At 45.5% G+C, this 20506-nt stretch overlaps 1 protein-coding gene across 3 annotated transcripts in view; it reads right to left on the reverse strand.

Moving 5' to 3' along the window:
- Window positions 1-20180, reverse strand: part of fam185a (family with sequence similarity 185 member A) — a 99160-nt gene extending 78980 nt beyond the window's left edge. Inside the window, exons 1-3 of one of the 3 annotated variants that reach the window (XM_072471336.1) lie at window positions 19652-20180; window positions 10736-10845; window positions 293-385 (exon numbers count right to left, since the gene is read on the reverse strand). In XM_072471336.1, the coding sequence (XP_072327437.1) occupies window positions 293-385; window positions 10736-10845; window positions 19652-20042 (594 nt within the window). In that variant the 5' untranslated portion in view covers window positions 20043-20180. The remainder of the gene's footprint in view (window positions 1-292; window positions 386-10735; window positions 10846-19651) is intronic. The other 2 variants (XM_072471334.1, XM_072471335.1) reach the window with 2 other exon arrangements.
- Between the last annotated feature and the right edge of the window lie 326 nt (window positions 20181-20506).

Genomic DNA, 20506 nt, shown 5'->3' on the forward strand with positions numbered 1-20506 from the left:
CAAGTTTAATTAGTTCATTTTATTATCTGTGAATGTATCATGGCTAATCTTATCTTTTGTGATCTCTTGTCCATTTGGATCTGTCTCCTGGTAAATAATGAAGCAAGATAGTTATTCAATATTCCTGTCATTTTGTTATCACTGCCTGTGGTGCGATCCTGAATGCCCGTTAATGGCCATATTCCCAGCCTGGCCTTTTTATATTTACAAACTTATTGTTTACCTTCCAGTTCAAGAGCATCATAAAACCCAATTATTAAAGCTGCTAAATAAAAAGGATTCATTAACTTACTCCTTTTTCAGAGGTCTGAATGTCTACATTTCCATAGATCGTTCCCAGGCAGATCACTTTCCCACCTCTGCTGTGAACTTGGACTTTATGAGCCTAGATAGAATAATAGACAAAAGGGTATACATTCACCCATGAACAAATACTTCAAATCTGTAATATTCCCAACAGAACATAGCAAACTAGAATTTTATTTTATTTTTATTTTTTTAATCTGGTTTTCTACAAGTTCAATGCTTTCAACATAACCTGTTGCAGCCACTGTCACAACACAGTAGCAGATTGGTTTAATTGGCTATACTCTCTCCTGGGATTTTAATTTGGAGTATTACACTGTTAAAATGTCATTGCCTCTACATTACAATTCCAGCTTCTCGCAGGATACAAGGAGTTTAGATGGTGTTATTCCAAAAATGTTTTGATTTGTTTTTAGGAGGTCAGGGTACCACGTCTAAAAATATATTCACAGGATTAAAATATTTTCAAATTAAAGGGGAAAATGGTTAATAATTAAGTATTAATTGCAGAATTTGAACTAGGAGAAGCAGCACAGATGGGCCAAATAGCCTCATTACAACAAATTTATTTGATTCCATAAAGTGCCAAGTTCAGTAAAATCAACATCAGACTGGTCAGTGGGATATGCAAGGGACCAAACGCACGAGGAATGTTAATTGCGGCGTGTGAAAATTAAAAAAAATTTTAAAATCAAATTTCAGCTGTAGGGTACTCGGGTTAATGCAGGCGGAAGTAGTACAGAATTTGGCGATTTTCTTTTTAAATATAAAAATTGCCAGGTGAGGAAAGAAAAGTACAACAGCCAGAATGAGTTAACAATCTTAGTGAGGGAAATTCTTGCAAATAGTGACCAAAAACCCAAGTTAGTATGTATGAGAAAGAGATGAAGGCAAACTTCCAAGAGTTGACAAACAAATTGACCAAAATAAACTGCACCAAGTGGCTAATGGTTAAACCTACAAACAGTGGAAAATATGCAGACATATTTAGTAATTGTGAAGTGAAGCAAACGTGGTCAACAAATTTGGCAAGAGACAGGATCATGCTAAAAGGCAGTGGAATCCAGCAAACCGTGAGCTACACAAAGCAAAAGGATACAAAGTAGCATAATAAGAATTACAAAGTGGAGAATATGAAAATATACTTGTAAAGGATGTCAAAGCTAACAGCAAACATAATAAATGTATTAAGAGTGGTAAAGGGGAGCGTGAACCCAAGACAGTTGTAGACAACTATAATGAACAATGAGGAAGTGGCAAATTTGTTAAAGGAGTACTTTGTATCCATTTTCAAACTTGAAAGTAAAATATAGCATTACATAGTAGCCCCAAAATAAGCCAAAGGTTTGTGAAATTAATAAGTTTTAAAAATGGTATCGGAGAAAATGATCAGTTAACGTGGATAAATATCCAATGTCTGACGGTTCAAACCCCACGGTATTGAGAAATAGGACAGGAAGTTGTTGATCATAATTTTCCAAAGTTCTCTAGATTCAGCTCTTAGACCTCTGGATTAAAAAAATACCACTTCATTATTTAGCATGGGAAGGAGAGAGAACCTAGGCAACTATAGACCCAGTTGTGGGGAAGTTACTGAAAGCAGGGATAGGGTGACAACAGCATTTTGACAAGCACTTGTTTACTGTGGTCGACAGGGCTCTAGACCATAACCGACCCATCTCCCGCACTTCTGCTCTCACCCCGTCCCCTCCCTTCTAGAACCAGGATAGGACACTCCTCGTCTTCACTTTTCACCCCACCAGCCGCCACATTCAAATAATCATCCTCCGCCCGTTCCACCAATTCCAGCATGATGCCACCACCAAACAGATTTTCCCCTCACTCCTCTGTCGGCATTCCGCAGGGACCGTTCCCTTCACGATACCCTGGTCCACTCCTCCCATGTCCCCCCCCATGCAATCGCAGAAGTTGTAATATCTGCCCCGCTACCTCCTCCCTGCTCACCATCCACTGTTCGAGTGAGGCAGTGCTTCATGTGCATTTCCTTCAATCTGGTCTATTTCATTCGCTACTCCCAATACAGTCTACTCTACATTGGAGAAACTTAAAAAGCAGTTTGGGTGACCATTTTGCAGAACTCTTTCGGTCCGACCACAAGCAGGATCCAGACCTCCCAATCACTTGCCATTCAACTTACCTGACCTGCTCTCATGTCAGTCGTTGACCTGCTGCAATGTTCCAGTGAATCCCAGCGCAAACTGGAGGAACAGCACCTCATCTTCTGATTAGACACGTTAGGGCCTTCTGGACTTGTGAACGCTCTCCTCCACCTTCACCCCGTTTTTATTTCTATCAATTTATTTTCATTTCGTCCTTCCATCTGTTACTCCCCCCCACCCCCCCACCCCCCAAACCACCACCACCCCACCTGTTCCCCGTTACATTGCTCACCTTTGTTCTCCTATTAACACGTGATCTCTTAATGTGCCACTATCAACACCCTTCTTAGTCATCATCTCCACTATCTACATTCCCTTTGACTTTTTGTCCACAACATCTGGTCAATCTGCTCACCTTCTATCCAGTCCCACTGCTCCACACAGCCCCCCACAATAGTAATAAATCTGATCCTAGTTCCAGTTCTCTCGAGCTTTGACAAAGTCATCCAGACTCAAAACGCTAACTCCCTTCTCTCTCTCCACAGATGCTGTCAGGCCTGCTGAGATTGTCCAGTATTTTGTTTCAGATTCCAGCACCCGCAGTAATTTGCTTTTATCTATGGATTTGTTAAAGTGCAACTAATCTAGTTCAATTATTTTTAAAGCAGTCACTACAAGTCACTGAAACCTTTTGCCTTACAGTCATCAGAACAAATGTTTGAATTTTGGTATTCTTATCATCACAATTTGTACCACAGAAACGGGGTCAATTATTTGACAAGTCAACTCTGATTGGTGTAGATGCTGTCAGGGAGAAGCAACAGGGAACTGTAGGCTCCCATGCTACCAGGGTAACTCAATAAAGTTGAAAGGCTCAAGCATATTTCTTTTGTATACAGAGATTGTTTCTCTCTCTATGGAATGAATACCACTTCTAAGAAGCATAAATGAGCCACTGTAGGAGCTTGACTATCTTTTGGTTGTTAAGTGTAGCAATAGCACACGATTGTTCAGCAAATGCTGCCAAACTAAAGAATCGCGCCTAACAATAGGATCCTGTTTTGATTTTTGCAAACATATACCCATTACAAATTACCAAAGGAACATGCTGATTGATTCGATCAGCCAGTTGCTGGGACGTATGGTCTACATATCTGCATTGAAAATAGTGCATGACATTGTTCATTTGCATAGTAGGTAGAATGTCTTTTAGACTGAGGGCAGCATCTTGCTGGTGGAAAATACCATTGTGTTGCCACTGCATGGCAACGTGAAAATGCTCACTTAAAAATTGGTCTCTCAAACTTTTGAGATATTCGGACTTTCCAGGACAATACTGGATATACTGGGCAAATGTCAGGTCTGCACGCAGCGGTTTTACTACATTTGAGAGAAACAAGAAAAATGATCAAATCAGGGTAACCATTGTCCCGCAGGTCAGCTTTGATGCCCTATTACTGCATCAAACTTGGAAAGTGAGAAAACAGCCAGGGTTCGATTTACAAGATTGCAAATAAGGTCAATCTTGTAGTATGTAGAGTTATACAAATCCCAACCTGTATATTGACCAGAGAGAGACTGTAGCTGAGGATAGTAGCAGATTTCTTAAGTAGCATATTAGACTGCTCCACCTTAAAAACAAATTAGGTGGAAAGAGGATTAGGTCCTGCAGCAAGGATTTAGGGAACTCGATACAGATTGAAACGAAGGACCTCAAGGTTGTGATCTCTGGATGAATATTGGTGCCACGAGCTAGTGAGCGCAGGGAAAGCAGGATCGAGCAGATGAACGTGTGGCTGAAGAGACGAGTTGAGGAGGGAAGGCTTTACTTTCCTGGATCAGTTTCTGGGGCAGGTGGGACCTGTACAAGTTGGACGGGTTGCACCTGAGCCAGAATGAGACCAACATCCTTGCAGGGAGGATTGCGATTTCCACAGTAACTTAATAGCAGTGTTAATGTAAGCCTGCTTGGGGCAGTAAAAGATTAGTATTTAGCACCTAATTTAATAATATGTTCATTACGGAGAATGACGATGTAGGTAGAGAAAGCAAGGAAGGGGACTGTGATACAATGGAACAGATTAGCATCAAGAGGGAGGTGGTGTTAGTGGCTTTAGCAGATTTAAAGGTGGATAAATCCTCAGGCCCAGAGGAGGTGTATCCTAGACTGTTGTGTGAGACAAGGAGGGAAGTAGGGGAAAACCAGGTAATTACAGGCCAGTGGGTTTAACACCAGTGGTAGGGAAATTATTGGAAAAAATTCAGAGAGAATGAAATAATCTCCACTTGCAGAGGCAAGGATTAATCAAGGATAGTCAGCATATCGGACACTTTTAGCACGGAGTGATCCTGTCTTACAAGTTTGAATGAATTTTTCAAGCAGGTGACTAGATGTGTAGATGAAGGCAGTGCAGTTGATGAAGTCTGCAAGGACTTCAGCAAGGCTTTTGACAAGGTCCTGCATGGGAGACTAATCAAGGTGGAAGAGCCCATGGGACCCAGGGCAATTTGGCAAATGGGATCAAATTGGCTTAGGAGGCAGAGGTTAATGGTCGAAGGTTGTTTTTGTGACTGGAAGCCTGTGTCCAGCTGGTGTATCACAAGGATCAGTGCTGGATCCCCAGCTGTTTTAGTGTAAATTAATGATCTAGATGCGAATGTGGGTAGTAAATGAGAATGTGGGGAGGTGGTGGTACGGGTTTGCAGAACACCTGGAAATTGGTGTGGTAAGGAGGAAAGCCTTGAATTACAGGATGATAATAGATGGGCTGGTCAGAACAGTGGCAAATTGAATTTAATCCTGAAAAGTGAGGTGATGAATTTTGGGAGGACTAACACGGCAAGGGAATACACAATGAACGGTAGGATGCTTGGAAGTATAGAGGGCCAGAGGGACCTCAGGGTGCACGTCCATAGATCCCCAAATGCAGAACAGGCAGATAAGGTGGTTAAGGCAGCATATAGGATAGCTTGCCTTTATTAGCTGATGCAGATTACAAAAGCAGGGAGGTTATGAAGCTGTATAAAACACTAGTGCATAGTTTTGGTTGCCATGCTATAGGGAGGATTTGATTGCATTAGAAAGGGTCCAGAGACTTTGTCCGGAGACAGTATCCAAGCTTCCCTCGCATCCCTCTAAGGGGACTGCAGGATAAGGTGATGTCAAAAAACAGGGGTGGGGATGGGGGTCTCGGAAATATATAAGGAATTGATGGAGTGGGAAGGGGTCCCAATGGGGAGGTGAAGAGGAAGTGGGAGGAAGAGTTGGAAGATGGACTATGGGAAAACGCCTTGAGGAGAGTCAATTTATCCTCGTAGTGTGTCTGTCTTAGCCTGATCCAGTTCAAGGTGGTCCACAAGGCTCATATGACTGTGACCCGGATGAGTAGGTGGAGGACAGGTGTGGGAGGTGCGGGGGAAGCCCAGCAAATCACGTATACATGTTTATGGCGTGCCCGAAGCAGAGGGGATTCTGGCAGGGGTTTGCAGACTTCACGTCAGAGGTCCTGGAAGGGAGGGTTACTCAAGAGTCTAGAGATGGCAATATTTGGGGTGTCGGAGGATCCGGGTGCCCAGGAGGGGAGAGAGGGGCCACCGTTTTGGCCTTTGCCTCCCTGGTGGCCCGAGACGGACTTTGCTGAGATGGAAGGACTCGGAGCTTCCAAAGTCAAGGGTGTGGGTCAGTGACATGGCAGGGTTTTGCAGGCTGGAGAAGATTAAATTTGCCTTAAGAAGTTGAATTGTGGTTCGCTCGGAGATGGAAGCTATTCATCGACTTTTAAGGAAAACGGAGGGATATAGATAGGTTAAGGGTAGACTCATAGAATCTACAGTGCGGAAGGAAGCCATTCGGCCCATCAAGTCTGCACCGGCCCTTGGAAAGAGCATCCTACTCAAGCTCACACCTCCACCCTATCCCATAACCCAGTAACCACACCTAATTTATTTTGGACATCAAGGGGCAATTTAGCACATCCAATCCACCGAAGCTGCACATCTTTGGATTGTGGGAGGAAACCAGAGCACCCGGGGGAAACCCAGAGACACGGGGAGAACATGCAGACTCCGCATAGACAGTGACCCAGCAGCGAATCGAACCTGGGATCCTGGAGCTGTGAAGCAACAGTGCTAACCACTGTGCTGCCATCACACCCATGGTAGATAGGAATAAACTTTTCCCCTTCGCACAGAGGGGTCAATAACCAGGGGGTATAAATCTCCTGCCCCTTACCTTCAGGATTGTCCAGACAGTTAAAATAACATTATTTAAATAATTGCATAGATTAACTTCAAGAATGGCTGTGACATTAGAATAGGTATGACATTCACATGACAGAAATAACAGGTTATGTTTTGCTGTATCAACAGTGGTCTACTAGATTCTCTTCTACATAGAGTACATAGAACATAGAATGCAGAAGGCCATTCGGCCCATCGAGTCTGCACCAACCCACCAAGTCCTCAGTTCCACCCTATCCCCGTAACCCAATAACCCCTCCTAACCTTTTTGGTCACCAAGGACAATTTATCATGGCCAATCCACCTAACCTGCACGTCTTTGGACTGTGGGAGGAAACCGGAGAACCCGGAGGAAACCCACGCAGACACGGGGAGAACGTGCAGACTCCACACAGACAGTGACCCAGCGAGGAATCGAACCTGGGACCCTGGCGCTGTGAAGCCACAGTGCTATCCACTTGTGCTACTGTGCTGGCCTATTCTGTAAAATAAAGGACTTGGAAAGTATCTGCAAAGGTCAGAATAAACACCAAAAGCATGATTCTAGTCATGGGCAGCACTATGGCACGGTGATTAGCACTGCTGCCTCACAGCACCAGGGGCCAAGGTTAGATTCCAGTCTTGGGTGACTGTGTGGAGTTTGCACGTTCTCCCGATGGCTATTTGGGTTCCTTCCGGGTGCTCCTGTTTCCTCAGTCTAAAGATGTTCAGTGGATTGGTCATGATCAATATGCAGGGTTACAGGGCTACGGTGGGGGTGTGGGACGAGGTAGAGTACACTGAGGGTCTATGCAGACTTGATGGGCTGAATGGCCTTCTTCTGCATTGTAAAGATTCTATATTCCCCGAGGCACTGCCTGCTATAAATCACAAGTTAATTTGAAGCATTCTGTTAAGTGGTCCAAACAGCCTTTTGTTGTGGTAATCCCACACAAATCATCAGCCAAGAATGCGATGGTGTTTTTATACGTAATCATTTGTTTGTTAATCATGCCCCCTTGTGGTAATTTCCTGTAATTTAAGTTTTGCTTTGCTCAAGAAGTCAATCCTGTATGAATGCACGGCGATGTAGATGGTACATTGTTTAAAAATCAACAGGTCACCTTACTTCAACTATTACTGGCAAACCGGAACTTAATTTCAAAGGGGTGCTTTCAGTATCAAGTACATCCCCATAATTATTGATATATTTTTTTATTGCTGCTGCGAAAAAAGACTTGCTGTCAAAGCTTTTCTTCTTGCACTCATTAGGATAAGAATACCAGATCTTAAAAGAGAACAACAATATTGATTGCACAAAAGGGTTGGCAAATAATTGGTAATGGGGAGGCAGAGTCATAGTCACTGTACTAGTTAACCAGAGGCACACAGTAATGCTCTGGGGACCCATATTCAAATCCCATCACTGCACAGTTGGTGAAATTTGAATTCAATACAAATATGGAATTAAAAGTCTAATGACAACCATGAAATCATTATTGATTGCCGAAAAAGCCCATCTGATTTAAGAATATCCTTTAGGGAAGGAAATCTGCTGTCCATACTTGGTCTGGCCTACATGCGACTCCAGACCCAAAGCAATGTGGTTGCCTCTTACTGCCCCTCAAGGGCAATAAATGCTGGAACAGCCCGCAACACCCACGTCCCATAAACAAATAAAAAAAGTGGTCTGATTAATAGAAGCAATGCCATGGAGAAAGCGCCAGGGAACAGTTAACTGCCAAGTTTTTGTTTAAATTCAAACCAGGTAAGTTGACTCTAATTGGTCAATGGAGAATGAACCAGGGAATGGCAGTACCCCAAGCTTTTGTTCAGTTGAAAAGTCACAGCGTATGGACATGTTCATGGATGTGGACAGGGCCCAATTTGTGAATGTATGTCTTTTCTAGCTCGTGTAAAATGAGCTGAGCCCCAAGCCTGACTGATAATTTCAAATTGGCTGTGAAGTGTTATTCAAATTCTCATTTATAACCAACACAACATCAAGCAGCCCAGAAAACGAATATTACATAGTACAATATCACAAGAAAACAAAACATACCAATCATATAAACCCCACTCAAAGAAAGAAAAATAACTACACCCCCCCCCCCCCCCATTAACAGCTGCCCAATTTTAACAATTAGCAAGACGTTTATGTACAATTTACATGTACCTCTTTCCTTGCTCCCCCTTCCCCCTCCTTGCTCCCCCTTCCCCCATTGATAATCAGGCTCTGCCCCCCCCCCCACCCACAGTTCCTCTGTTCTGTGCGATCTTGTCTGCCATCATTGGTCTCCCCCCCCCCCTCCCTGTCTTCCCAATTACTGTTGGCTGCGAACAGGTGTTGAAACAGGCTGATGAATAGCCCCCACACTTTGTGGAAGCCCTAGTCCGACCCTTGGATGGTGTACTCAATCTTCTCCACGTGGAGAAAGTCCGACAGGTCTGCCAGCCAGTCTGCAGCTGCGTGGTGCTGCTGATCGCCAGCTGGCGGGTATGGTTGAACAGAAGCGTTGTCACACACACAACGATCATTTTGTCTATTCCTTGGAAAAAGGCCTTGGGGATGAAGATTGGTAGGGATCTAAACAGGAAGAGGAACCTTGGCAGTACATTAGTCTTGATCGTCTGTACACTCCACACTAGCGAGAGTGGGAGTGCATCCCATCTCTGTAGGTTCTTTTGTGACTTCCTCCACCAGATTGGTCAAATTTCACTTATGGATCCGATGTCCAGTCATGGGCTACCTGGATCTCCACGTAGCAGAATTTTCTTTGGGATAGTTTGAATGATAGACCCCAAAAGCTCTGTCCCTCCCCCACTCGGGTTCACCGGGAAAGCTTCGCTCTTGCCCAGGTTGTGTTTGTAGCTGAAGGCCCCAAACTCTTCCAGGAGCTTCATGATTATTTTCAGGCCGTTCTGTGGATCCCAGATGCATTTTGCACAGCAATCGCCAGGGCGAACAATAGCAGGGACAGCGGGCATCCCAGCCTGGTGCCTCTGTGCAACTGGAAGTGTTCAGAGCTGGTGGTGTTGGTCCAAGTGCTCGCCATGGGAGCATTGTACAGGACTTCACCCACAAGGTGAATCCCGTCCCTAGCCCAAACCACTCCAGTACCTCAGAGGCACTTCCATTCTACTTGGTCGAAGGCCTTCCCCGCGTCAAGGGAGATGATCACCTTGTGTTCTCTCCCCGGATGGGGTCAGTATCACATTCAACAGGCATCTGATGGTCACAGTTAGCGGTCTACCCTCGACAAAGTCCATCTGGTCCTCTGCGATCACTTCTCCAGTCTCTTGGCCATGACTTTCACGATATTTTCGGGTCTACATTGAGCAGCGAAATGGGTCGATATAATCCGCATTCAGTCAGGTCTTTGTCTTTCTTGGGTATCAGCAATAAAGTGGCCTGTGTTAGCGTGCAGGTGCCCCTCGCCAGCGAATAGGTGCGGGGCCAGGGCTGGTGCAAATTTATTTTGTAGAAGTCTGCCGGGAACCCATCGGGTCCCGGCACCTTCCCCACCTGCATGGAGCTGATGCTCTCCCATGACCTCTCCCAGTCCTATTGGTGCTTCCAGCTCCCTCCAGTCTATCGTCCCCCATGACTGGAATGTCCAGTCCATCGAGGAACTGTTTCATGCCAGAGTCCCTGTCGGGGGGCTCAGACGTGTACAGTTCATGGTAGAAGGCCTCAAACACTTGGTTGACCTTTTTTGGTTCAGCTACCAGTGTGCCTCCATGATCCTTCACCTGGGCTATCTCCCTCGTGGTTGCTTTCTCAGCTGGTGAGTCAACAGGCGGCTAGCCTTCTCTCCGTGCTCATAAAAGGTCCCAAAATCCATTTGTATTGAGAACATTACTCATTACTGAAGTAATGAACCAAGTCACTCCTGTCACATCATATTTCCTGGGATATTTGTACCCTAAACCGGGCCCCAAGGCCATTACAGCAAGACACCTCCAGAAACTCACCGTCTCAACCGTTATTGACAAAGAAACCTGTCAAAGGCCTACCATTTTAATTGTCAAAACATAAGCATAAGGAAATGAAAATCTCAAACAATTCTTTGAAAAAAAATTATTTGTACCTTTAACGAGTTCAGGATACTGTGCCCTTTCTCAGTCTCTACGTAGCAGTTATCACCCTCCATGTTTTTTATTTTAACGCATCCTTTACGGAACGTGCTAATGTCCAGGTCTGTAAACAGAAATGTGAAAGTTCAATTTTTTAAAAAATAAATCAACTGGTCACAACATACCAAATCAGGTATTTACTTATTCTAACTAAATAAGAGAAAGTATTTACCATAATGCAGAGCATGTCATATTTAATTTAACACATTTTCCTACTAATAGAAATAACCTCTTGTCACATAGGGCTAGTGGCTAAAGGCGGTAAGGAATGGGGAAAGATGATAATTTTGTCCATAGCTCAGACAGACAAAGTTTACCTCATCATTATCATCAGAGAAGGTTCACTAGACTGGGCTAAAGGGGCTGTCTTTGGAAGAAAGGTTGAGCAGGCGGCGACCAGGGCCTTTGACAGAGCAGGCGGCGGCTGGGGGGTTTCCTATTAGGAGGAAGCCTAGAACTAACTAGGGGGAGATAGTTTAAAAATAAGGTGCCTCCCATTCAAGATGTGAATAAGCATGAACTTCCTCTACCAGTGGGTTGTTATTGTTTGGAATTCTCTTCCAGAGAGCAGTGGAGTCTGTATTATTGAATGAATTCAAGGCTAAATTGGACAGATTTCTGATTGACAAGGGAGGCAACAAGTTCTCGGGACAGTAGAATTCGGGTCATAATCTGAATTGTTACAGCGGAGGCCATTCAGCCCCATCAGGTATACACCAGCTCTCTGAATGAACAATTCATCAAGTGCCAATCTACTGCCTTTTCCACCATAACCTCGCTTTGTTATTTGAAAAGGAACAATAATTTCCTTTTGAATGCCTTGATTGTACCTGCCTCCATCACACTCTTGGGCAGTGTAATTGAGATCTTAACCACTCGCTGTATGAAACTGTTTTTCTCATATCGCTTGTGCTTTTTTCATATACTGTAAATCTGTGTCCTCTTCTTCTCACTCCTTTAACAAATAGAACAGTTTCTTCTTTGGGTGGCACGGTAGCACAGTGATTAGCACTGTTACTTCACAGCACCAGGGTCCCAGGATTGATTCCCGGCTTGGGTCACTGTCTGTGCCGAGTATGCATATTCTCCGTGTATGCTCCGGTTCCCTCCCGCAATTCCAGAAAAGCGCGCTGTTAGGTAATTTGGACATCCAAATTCTCCCTCTGTGCACCCAAAGAGGCACCGGAGTGTGGCGACTAGGGGCTTTTCACAATAACTTCATTGCAGTGTTAATATAAGCCTACTGGTGACAATAATAATTATTATGCACTTTTGAATATCTCATCTCTCCTCCAGAATTGGTTGAGTGGCAGGAAATAAAGGGATGTTTTTCTGACTGGAAGCCTGCATCTAATGGGGTCCCGCAGGGATCAGTGTTGGGGCCCTTGTTGTTTGTGGTTTATATAAATGACTTAAATGTAGGATGTTGATAAGCAAATTCACAGATGATACGAAAATCGGTGGGGTAGTACATAACGAGGAGACTAGCCTTAGATTACAGGAAGATACAGACATGCTGGTCAGATGAACTGATCAGTGGCAAATGGAATTCAATCCAAATAAGTATGAGGTGATGCATGTGGCAGGACAAACAAGGCAAGGGAATGCATGATGAATGGCAAGGCCCTGGGAAGCACTGAGCATCAGAGGGACCTTGGTTTACACATACACCAGTCCCTTAAGTTAACAGAGCAGGTGGATAAAGTGGTTAAGACAGCATATGGTGTACTTGCCTTTATTACTTATAAGTTTAAGAGCAGGGAGTTTATGCTGAAACTGTATAAAATGTTGGTTAGGCCACAGCTAGAGAACGGAGTGCAGTTCTAGAAGCCACATTATGAGAGGGATGCGAGAGCACTGGAAAAAGTGCAGTGATTTACCAGGATGTTGCCTGGACTGGAGAGTTTTAGTTATGAAGAGATTGGACAGACTGGGGTTGTTTTCCTTGGAGCAGAGGAGACTGAGTGGGGTTTTGGGGGGGGGGGGGGGGGGCATGATTGAGGTGTATAAAATTATTAGGGGCATAGATAGAGTAGACAGGAAGTAAGAGGCGAGGGATTTAGAGGAGATGAGGAGGGTGGCAGAAGTCCGGAACTCACGGCCTGAAAGAGTGGTGGAGGCAGAGACCTTCATTTAAGTAGTATTTAGATGTGCACTTGCGATGCCAAGGCATACAAGGCTATGGGCCAAGTGCTGAAAATTGGATTAGAATACATAGATGGTTGTTTTTGACTGGCACAGACACAATTGGCACAGGCCCTTCGGCCCTCGATATTGCGCCGACCTGTGAAATCAATCTAAAGCCCATCTACACTATTCCCTTATCATCCATATGTTTATCCAATGACCATTTAAATGCCCTTAATGTTGGCGAGTCCACTACTGTTGCAGGCAGGGCATTCCACGCCCTTACTACTCGGAGTAAAGAACCTACCTCTGACATCTGTCCTATATCTATCTCCCCTCAATTTAAAGCTATGTCCCCTCGTGCTAGACATCACCATCCGAGGAAAAAAGCTCTCACTGTCCACCCTATCTAATCCTCTGATCATCTTGTATGCTTCAATTAAGTCACCTCTTAACCTTCTTCTCTCTAACAAAAACAGCCTCAAGTCCCTCAGCCTTTCCTCATAAGATCTTCCCTCCATACCAGGCAGCATCCTGATAAATCTCCTGTGCACCCTTTCCAATGCTTCCACATCCTTCCTATAATGCGGCGACCAGAACTGCAAGCAATACTCCAAATGTGGCCGCACCAGAGTTTTGTACAGCTGCAACATGACCTCATGGCTCCGAAACTCAATCCCTCTACCAATAAAAGCTGACACACTGTACGCCTTTTTAACAAACCAATCAACCTGGGTGGCAACTTTCAGGGATCTATCTACATGGACAACGAGATATCTCTGCTCATCCACACTACCAAGAATCTTACCATTAGCCCAGTACTCTGTATTCCTGTTACTCCTTCCAAAATGAATCACCTCACACTTTTCTGCATTAAACTCCATTTGCCACCTCTCAGCTCCGCTGTGCAGCTTATCTATGTCCCGCTGTAACCTGCAACATCCTTCCACACGGTCCACAACTCCACCGACTTTAGTGTCATCTGCAAATTTACTCACCCATCCTTCTACGCCCTCCTCCAGGTCATTTATAAAAATGACAAACAGCAGTGGCCCCAAAACAGATCCTTGTGGTACACCACTAGCAACGGAACTCCAAGCTGAACATTTCCCATCAACCACCACCCTGTCTTAGAACAAAGAAAAGTACAGCACAGGAACAGGCCCTCCAAGCCCATGCCGACCATGCTGCCCGACTAAACTACAGTCTTCTACACTTTCTGGGTCTGTATCCCTCTATTGCCATCCTATTCATGTATTTGTCAAGATGCCCCTTAAATGTCACTATCGTCCCTGCTTCCACCACCTCCTCCGGTAGCGAGTTCCAGGCACCCACTACCCTCTGTGTAAAAAAACTTGCCTCATACATCTACTCTAAACCTTGCCCCTCACACCTTAAACCTATGCCCCCTAGTAATTGACCCCTCTACCCCAGGGAAAAGCCTCTGACTATCCACTCTGTCTATGCCCCTCATAATTTTGTAGACCTCTATCAGGTCGCCCCTCAACCTCCGTCATTCCAGTGCACCTCAACCGCTTCTCATAGCTAATGCCCTCCATACCAGGCAACATTCTGGTAAATCTCTTCTGCACCCTCTCTAAAGCCTCCACATCCTTCTGGTAGTGTGGCGACCAGAATTGAACACTATACTCCAAGTGTGGCCTAACTAAGGTTCTATACAGCTGCAACATGACTTGCCAATGCTTATACTCAATGCCCCGGCCAATGAAGGCAACCATGATGTATGCCTTCTTGACTACCTTCTCCACCGGTGTTGCCCCTTTCAGTGACCTGTACATCTAGATCTCGCTGACTTTCAATACTCTTGAGGGTTCTACCATTCACTGTATATTCCCTACCTGCATTAGACGTTCCAAAATGCATTGCCTCACATTTGTCCGGATTAAACTCCACCTGCCATCTCTCCGCCCAAGTCTCCAAACAATCTAAATTCTGCTGTATCCTCTAGCAGTCCTCATCGCTATCCGCAATTCCACTAACCTTTGTGTCGTCTGCAAACTTACCAATCAGACCAGTTACATTTTCCTCCAAATCATTTATATATACTACAAACAGCAAAGGTCCCAGCACTGATCCCTGCGGAACACCACTGGTCACAGCCCTCCAATTAGAAAAGCATCCTTCCATTGCTACTCTCTGCCTTCTATGACCTAGCCAGTTCTGTATCCACCTTGCCAGCTCACCCCTGATGCCGTGTGACTTCACCTTTTGTACTAGTCTACCATGAGGGACCTTGTCAAAGGCCTTACTGAAGTTCATATAGACAACATCCACTGCCCTACCTGCATCAATCATCTTTGTGACCTCCTCGAAAAACTCTATCAAGTTAGTGAGACACGACCTCCACTTCACAAAACCATGCTGCCTCTCACTAGTACGTCCATTTGCTTCCAAATGGGAGTAGATCCTGTCTCGAAGAATTCACTCCAGTAATTTCCCTACCACTGACGTAAGGCTCACCGGCCTGTAGTTCCCTGGAATATCCTTGCTACCTTTCTTAAACAGAGGAACAACATTGGCTATTCTCCAGTCCTCCGGGACATCACCTGAAGACAGTGAGGATCCAAAGATTTCTGTCAAGGCCTCAGCAATTTCCTCTCTAGCCTCCTTCAGTATTCTGGGGAGATCCCATCAGGCCCTGGGGACTTATCTACCAGAATATTTTTCAAGACGCCCAACACCTCGTCTTTTTGGATCTCAATGTGACCCAGGCTATCTACACAGCGTTCTCCAGACCCAACATCTACCAATTCCTTCTCTTTGGTGAATACTGATGCAAAGTATTCATTTAGTACCTCGCCCATTTCCTCTGGCTCCACACATAGATTCCCTTGCCTATCCTTCAGTGGGCCAACCCTTTCCCTGGCTACCCTCTTGCTTTTTATGTACGTGTAAAAAGCCTTGGGATTTTCCTTAACCCTATTTGCCAATGACTTTTTGTGACCCCTTCTAGCCCTCCTGACTCCCTGCTTAAGTTCCTTCCTACTTTCCTTATATTCCACACAGGCTTTTGTCTGTTCTCGGCCTTTTAGCCCTGACAAATGCCTCCTTTTTCTTTTTGACGAGGCCTACAATATCTCTCGTTATCCAAGGTTCCCGAAAATTGCCGTATTTATCCTTCTTCCTCACAGGAACATGCCGGTCCTGAATTCCTTTCAACTCTCACTTGAAAGCATCCCACATGTCAGATGTTGATTTACCCTCAAACATCTGCCCCCAATCTAGGTTCTTCAGTTCCCACCTAATATTGTTATAATTAACCTTCCCCCAATTTAGCACATTCACCCTAGGACCACTCTTATCCTTGTCCACCAGCACTTTAAAAAACTTACTGAATTGTGGTCACTGTTCCCGAAATGCTCCCCTACAGAAACTTCTACCACCTGGCCGGGCTCATTCCCCAATACCAGGTCCAGTACAGCCCCTTCCCTAGTTGGACTGTCTACATATTGTTTTAAGAAGCCCTCCTGGATGCTCCTTACAAACTCTGCCCCGTCTAGGCTCCTGGCACTAAGTGAGTCCCAGTCAATATTGGGAAAGTTGAAGTCTCCCATCACCACAACCCTGTTGTTTTTACTCTTTTCCAAAATCGGTCTACCTATCTGCTCCTTTATCACCCGCTGGCTGTTGGGAGGCCTGTAGTAAACCCCCAACATTGTGACTGCACCCTTCTTATTCCTGATCTCTACCCATATAGCCTCACTGCCCTCTGAGGTGTCCTCCCATAGTACAGCTGTGATATTCTCCCGAACCAGTAGCACAACTCCACCACCCCTTTTACATCCCCCTATCCCGCCCGAAACATGTAAATCCTGGAACGTTTAGCTGCCAATCATGCCCTTCCCTCAACCAGGTCTCTGTAATGGCAACAACATCATAGTTCCAAGTACTAATCCAAGCTCTAAGTTCATCTGCCTTACCCGTAATACTTCTTGCATTAAAACATATGCACTCCAGACCCGCTGTGTTCAGCAACTTCACCCTGTCTGCTCTGCCACAGAGCCATACTGCCCCTATTCCCTAGTTCTCCCTCAATGCTCTCACCTTCTGACCTATTGCTCCCGTGCCCACCCCCCTCCCATACTAGTTTAAACCCTCCCGTGTGACACTAGCAAACCTTGCGGCCTGGATATTTATGCCTCACCAGTTTAGATGCAACCCGTTCTTCTTATATAGGTCACACTTGCCCCGGTAGAGCTCCCAGTAGTCCAGATAACGGAAACCCTCCCTCCTACACCAACTGTTTAGCTGCTCTATCTTCCTATTTCTAGCCTCACTGGCACGTGGCACAGGGAGTAATCCCGAGATCCTGTCTTTTAACTTTCTGCCTAGCTCCCCGAACTCCTGCTGCAGGACCTCATGCCCCTTTCCTGCCTGTCGTTAATACCAATATGTACAACGACCTCTGCCTGTTTGCCCTCCCCCTTCAGGATGCCCTCTACCCGTTCAGAGAAATCCTGGACCCTGGCACCAGGGAGGCAACATACCATCCTGGAGTCTCTTTCACGTCCACAGAAGCGCCTATCTGTGCCCCCGACTATAGAGTCCCCTATGACTATTGCTCTTCTGCGCTTTGACCCTCCCTTCTGAACATCAGCGCCAGCCGTGGTGCCACTGCTCTGGCTGCTGCTGTTTTCCCCTGATAGGCTATCCCCCCCGACAGTATCCAAAGGGGTATACCTGTTCGAGAGGGGGACAACCACAGGGGATTCCTGCACTGACTGCCTGCCCTTTCTGATAGTCACCCATTTCTCTGCCTGCATCTTGGGTGTGACCACATTTATATAACTGCTATCTATGACGCTTTCCGCCACCTGCATGCTCCTAAGTGCATCCAACTGCTGCTCCAACCTCTTTGTAAGGGCCGGTGCAGGCTTGATGGGCCGAATGGCCTCCTTCTGCATTGTAAATTCTATGAATTCTATGTGGTCTGTGAGGAGCTCCAGTTGGGTGCACTTCTGCAGATGAAGCCACCCAGGACGCTGGAAGCCTACCGGACCTGCCACATTGCACAGTCAGAGCACTGCACCCCTGTAACTGACATTGCGTCAATTAATTAGTAAATTAAAGTTAAAAGTTTTTTTAAAAACTTACTGTTAACTATATGTTTCCTAGCACTAGATTCAGACTATAAATGTGAAAGCTAAATACAGTACTCTTAGATCTCTGGCCTAGATACCCCTCTAAATTATAATTAGTAATGATGTTTAATTAGTTTACCAATGCTTAATTTTTTTAATTTAGTGTAGATTCCCAACCAGCCAATCAGGTCACAGCTTTTCTGTGATGGCACTTCAGTTCCCACCCCCCCCCCCCACCCCCACCCACCCACCCACCCCCCCCCCCCAGAAGAAAGAGAGAACACAAAACAGTAGGGGAAAAGCACCTTCTCCCACTCTGCACCGAATTACCTCACTGCACCAAATTATCAAGTTTCAAATTCCCACTCTGGATGTGTCTCACTCACTCAGCTAGCCAATTTCTGATCCAAACTGCTAAATCACCCTGAATCCCATGCCTCTGTATTTTCTGCAATAGCCTGCCCTGGGGAACCTTATCAAACGCTCTACTGAAATCCATATACACATCAACTGCTTTACCCTCGTCCACATGTTTGGTCACCTTCTCAAAGAGCTCAATAAAGTTTGTGAGGCACGACCTACCCTTCACAAAACAGTGTTGACTATCCCTAAGCAAATTATTCCTTTCTAGATGATTATAAATCCTATCTCTTATAAACCTTTCCAAGACTTTGCCCACAACAGAAGTAAGGCTCACTGGTCTATAGTTAGCAGAGTTGTCTCTACTCCCCTTCTTTGAACAACATTTGCTATCCTCCAGTCTTCTGGCACTATTCCTGTAGACAATGACGACATAAAGATCAAAGCCAAAGGCTCACCAATCTCCTCCCTCGCTTCCCAGAAAATCCTAGGATAAATCCATCCTGCCCAGGGGACTTATCCATTTTTACACTTAAAAGGGCCTTTTCTGTGCTGCAGACTTCTTATGACTCTAAAAGGTTTTAATTCTTCTTACTTTTCCAGGGTAACAATTGCCGAATGAGGGTCTGAACCATCTGAAGTTTGCAACTCAAATCAAATTTTTGGATGCCTCCCAGTGTAGGGCAACTGCTGTGCAATCCTTACAGGGAACTTCTGGAAGTGGCTCCCCAGCACTTCTTTTACACTATCCTGAAGCTCAGAAATTGTGGCCCACCCCTATTTTGACACATGGACTCCTGTCGAGAGGACCTGAACAAATAAAACTGAGAGGTTTTTCCATTCTTTTCATGAATACCCTCCACAGTAAAACCTACATCCAAACCAGAGAACTCAGATGATGATTTCCTGCATAATAACAGTGACTGCTACCCTTCAGAGCAACGTAATTGAGTGGGAATCCACTTGGGCTTTTCACAGTAACTTCATTTGAAGCCTACTTGTGACAATAAGCGATTTTCATTTCATAATGTACTGCTATTTCTACTGGTATTTTTTATTGGTTCTAAAATTTGCTTTCCGGGAAAAGTGCACTTTTCTTTGCACAAGGAAACAATTAGCAGATGGAGGGAAGAATACAAGGGAACAGCACAGAGTCAGATTACTGCAGTGCAATCATCTCTTTTGGATCTTAAACTGCAGAACAGGATTTTCTTGAAATCGTGCCTGAAAGAAAGATAATATCTGGACGGTCATTTTCACGCAATGTGGATACTCACTCACCAAACTTGACCGGAGTTACCAGGTCAATGCGAGCATCACTGCCCACATGGTCTGAAGTCACCACCAGCTGTTTCGAAGCCTTGTCGTATTTGACCAGAACATCGTCCACATTGGCCCCTTGGTCGGGAGAAATGAGCTCGACGAAAGCGCGGTCAGCCGCCGGATAACCGTGCGGGTCCAGCGGCCTCACCGTCACGTCGCAGGGCAGGCGGACCTTTAACGAGCCGAACGGGTCCACCAGCAGAGTCCAGCGCTTCAAGGCGCTGCCTTTCTGGCGGGAGCCCAGGCGGCGAGTGCCGGACACCGAGCCGCGGCCCACCGGAGCCAGGAGACACCGGGCGCTCCCCCTCAGCGAAAGCCCTAGGCGGCAAAACGCAACCAAGGAAGTCATACTGGGCAGAGGCGGGGAAAGCCAGGGGTGGGGGCTGCCACTCCCCGGCTGAACTCCGCTGCGTGTTGTTGTTGTTGTTGTTGTTTATCCCACGAGTGGCGAGTAGGGGGGTTGTCGGGAAGTATGGAGTCCGCGCGTGCGCGTCTTTAACGACCCGGCCGCCGCCGACAACTCCCACAGTGCAGTGCGGGCAGCCGCGGCTGGCGGCCAAACATCAGAGCCAGGCAGGCTGCCCTCCAGTTATAGAGGACTAATCAAATGCCTAACTTAATTCCAGGGAATTTATCGAAAATACGCTTGTTTAAGAAAAAAACAACTTGATGAAGATCGAAAGAAAAGTGAATGCCGAATTGCTTTTCTTTGTAAATATATTGACTTATCTCTGCGTTTTCTGTTGTAGCATCAGAAAAATGCCACAACAATAAAGAGAACGAACCTGAATATTGACTGTACATTGGACAGTT

The sequence above is a fragment of the Scyliorhinus torazame genome, chromosome 13 (genome assembly GCF_047496885.1).
Source record: "Scyliorhinus torazame isolate Kashiwa2021f chromosome 13, sScyTor2.1, whole genome shotgun sequence".
Taxonomy (NCBI): Eukaryota; Metazoa; Chordata; class Chondrichthyes; order Carcharhiniformes; family Scyliorhinidae; genus Scyliorhinus; species Scyliorhinus torazame.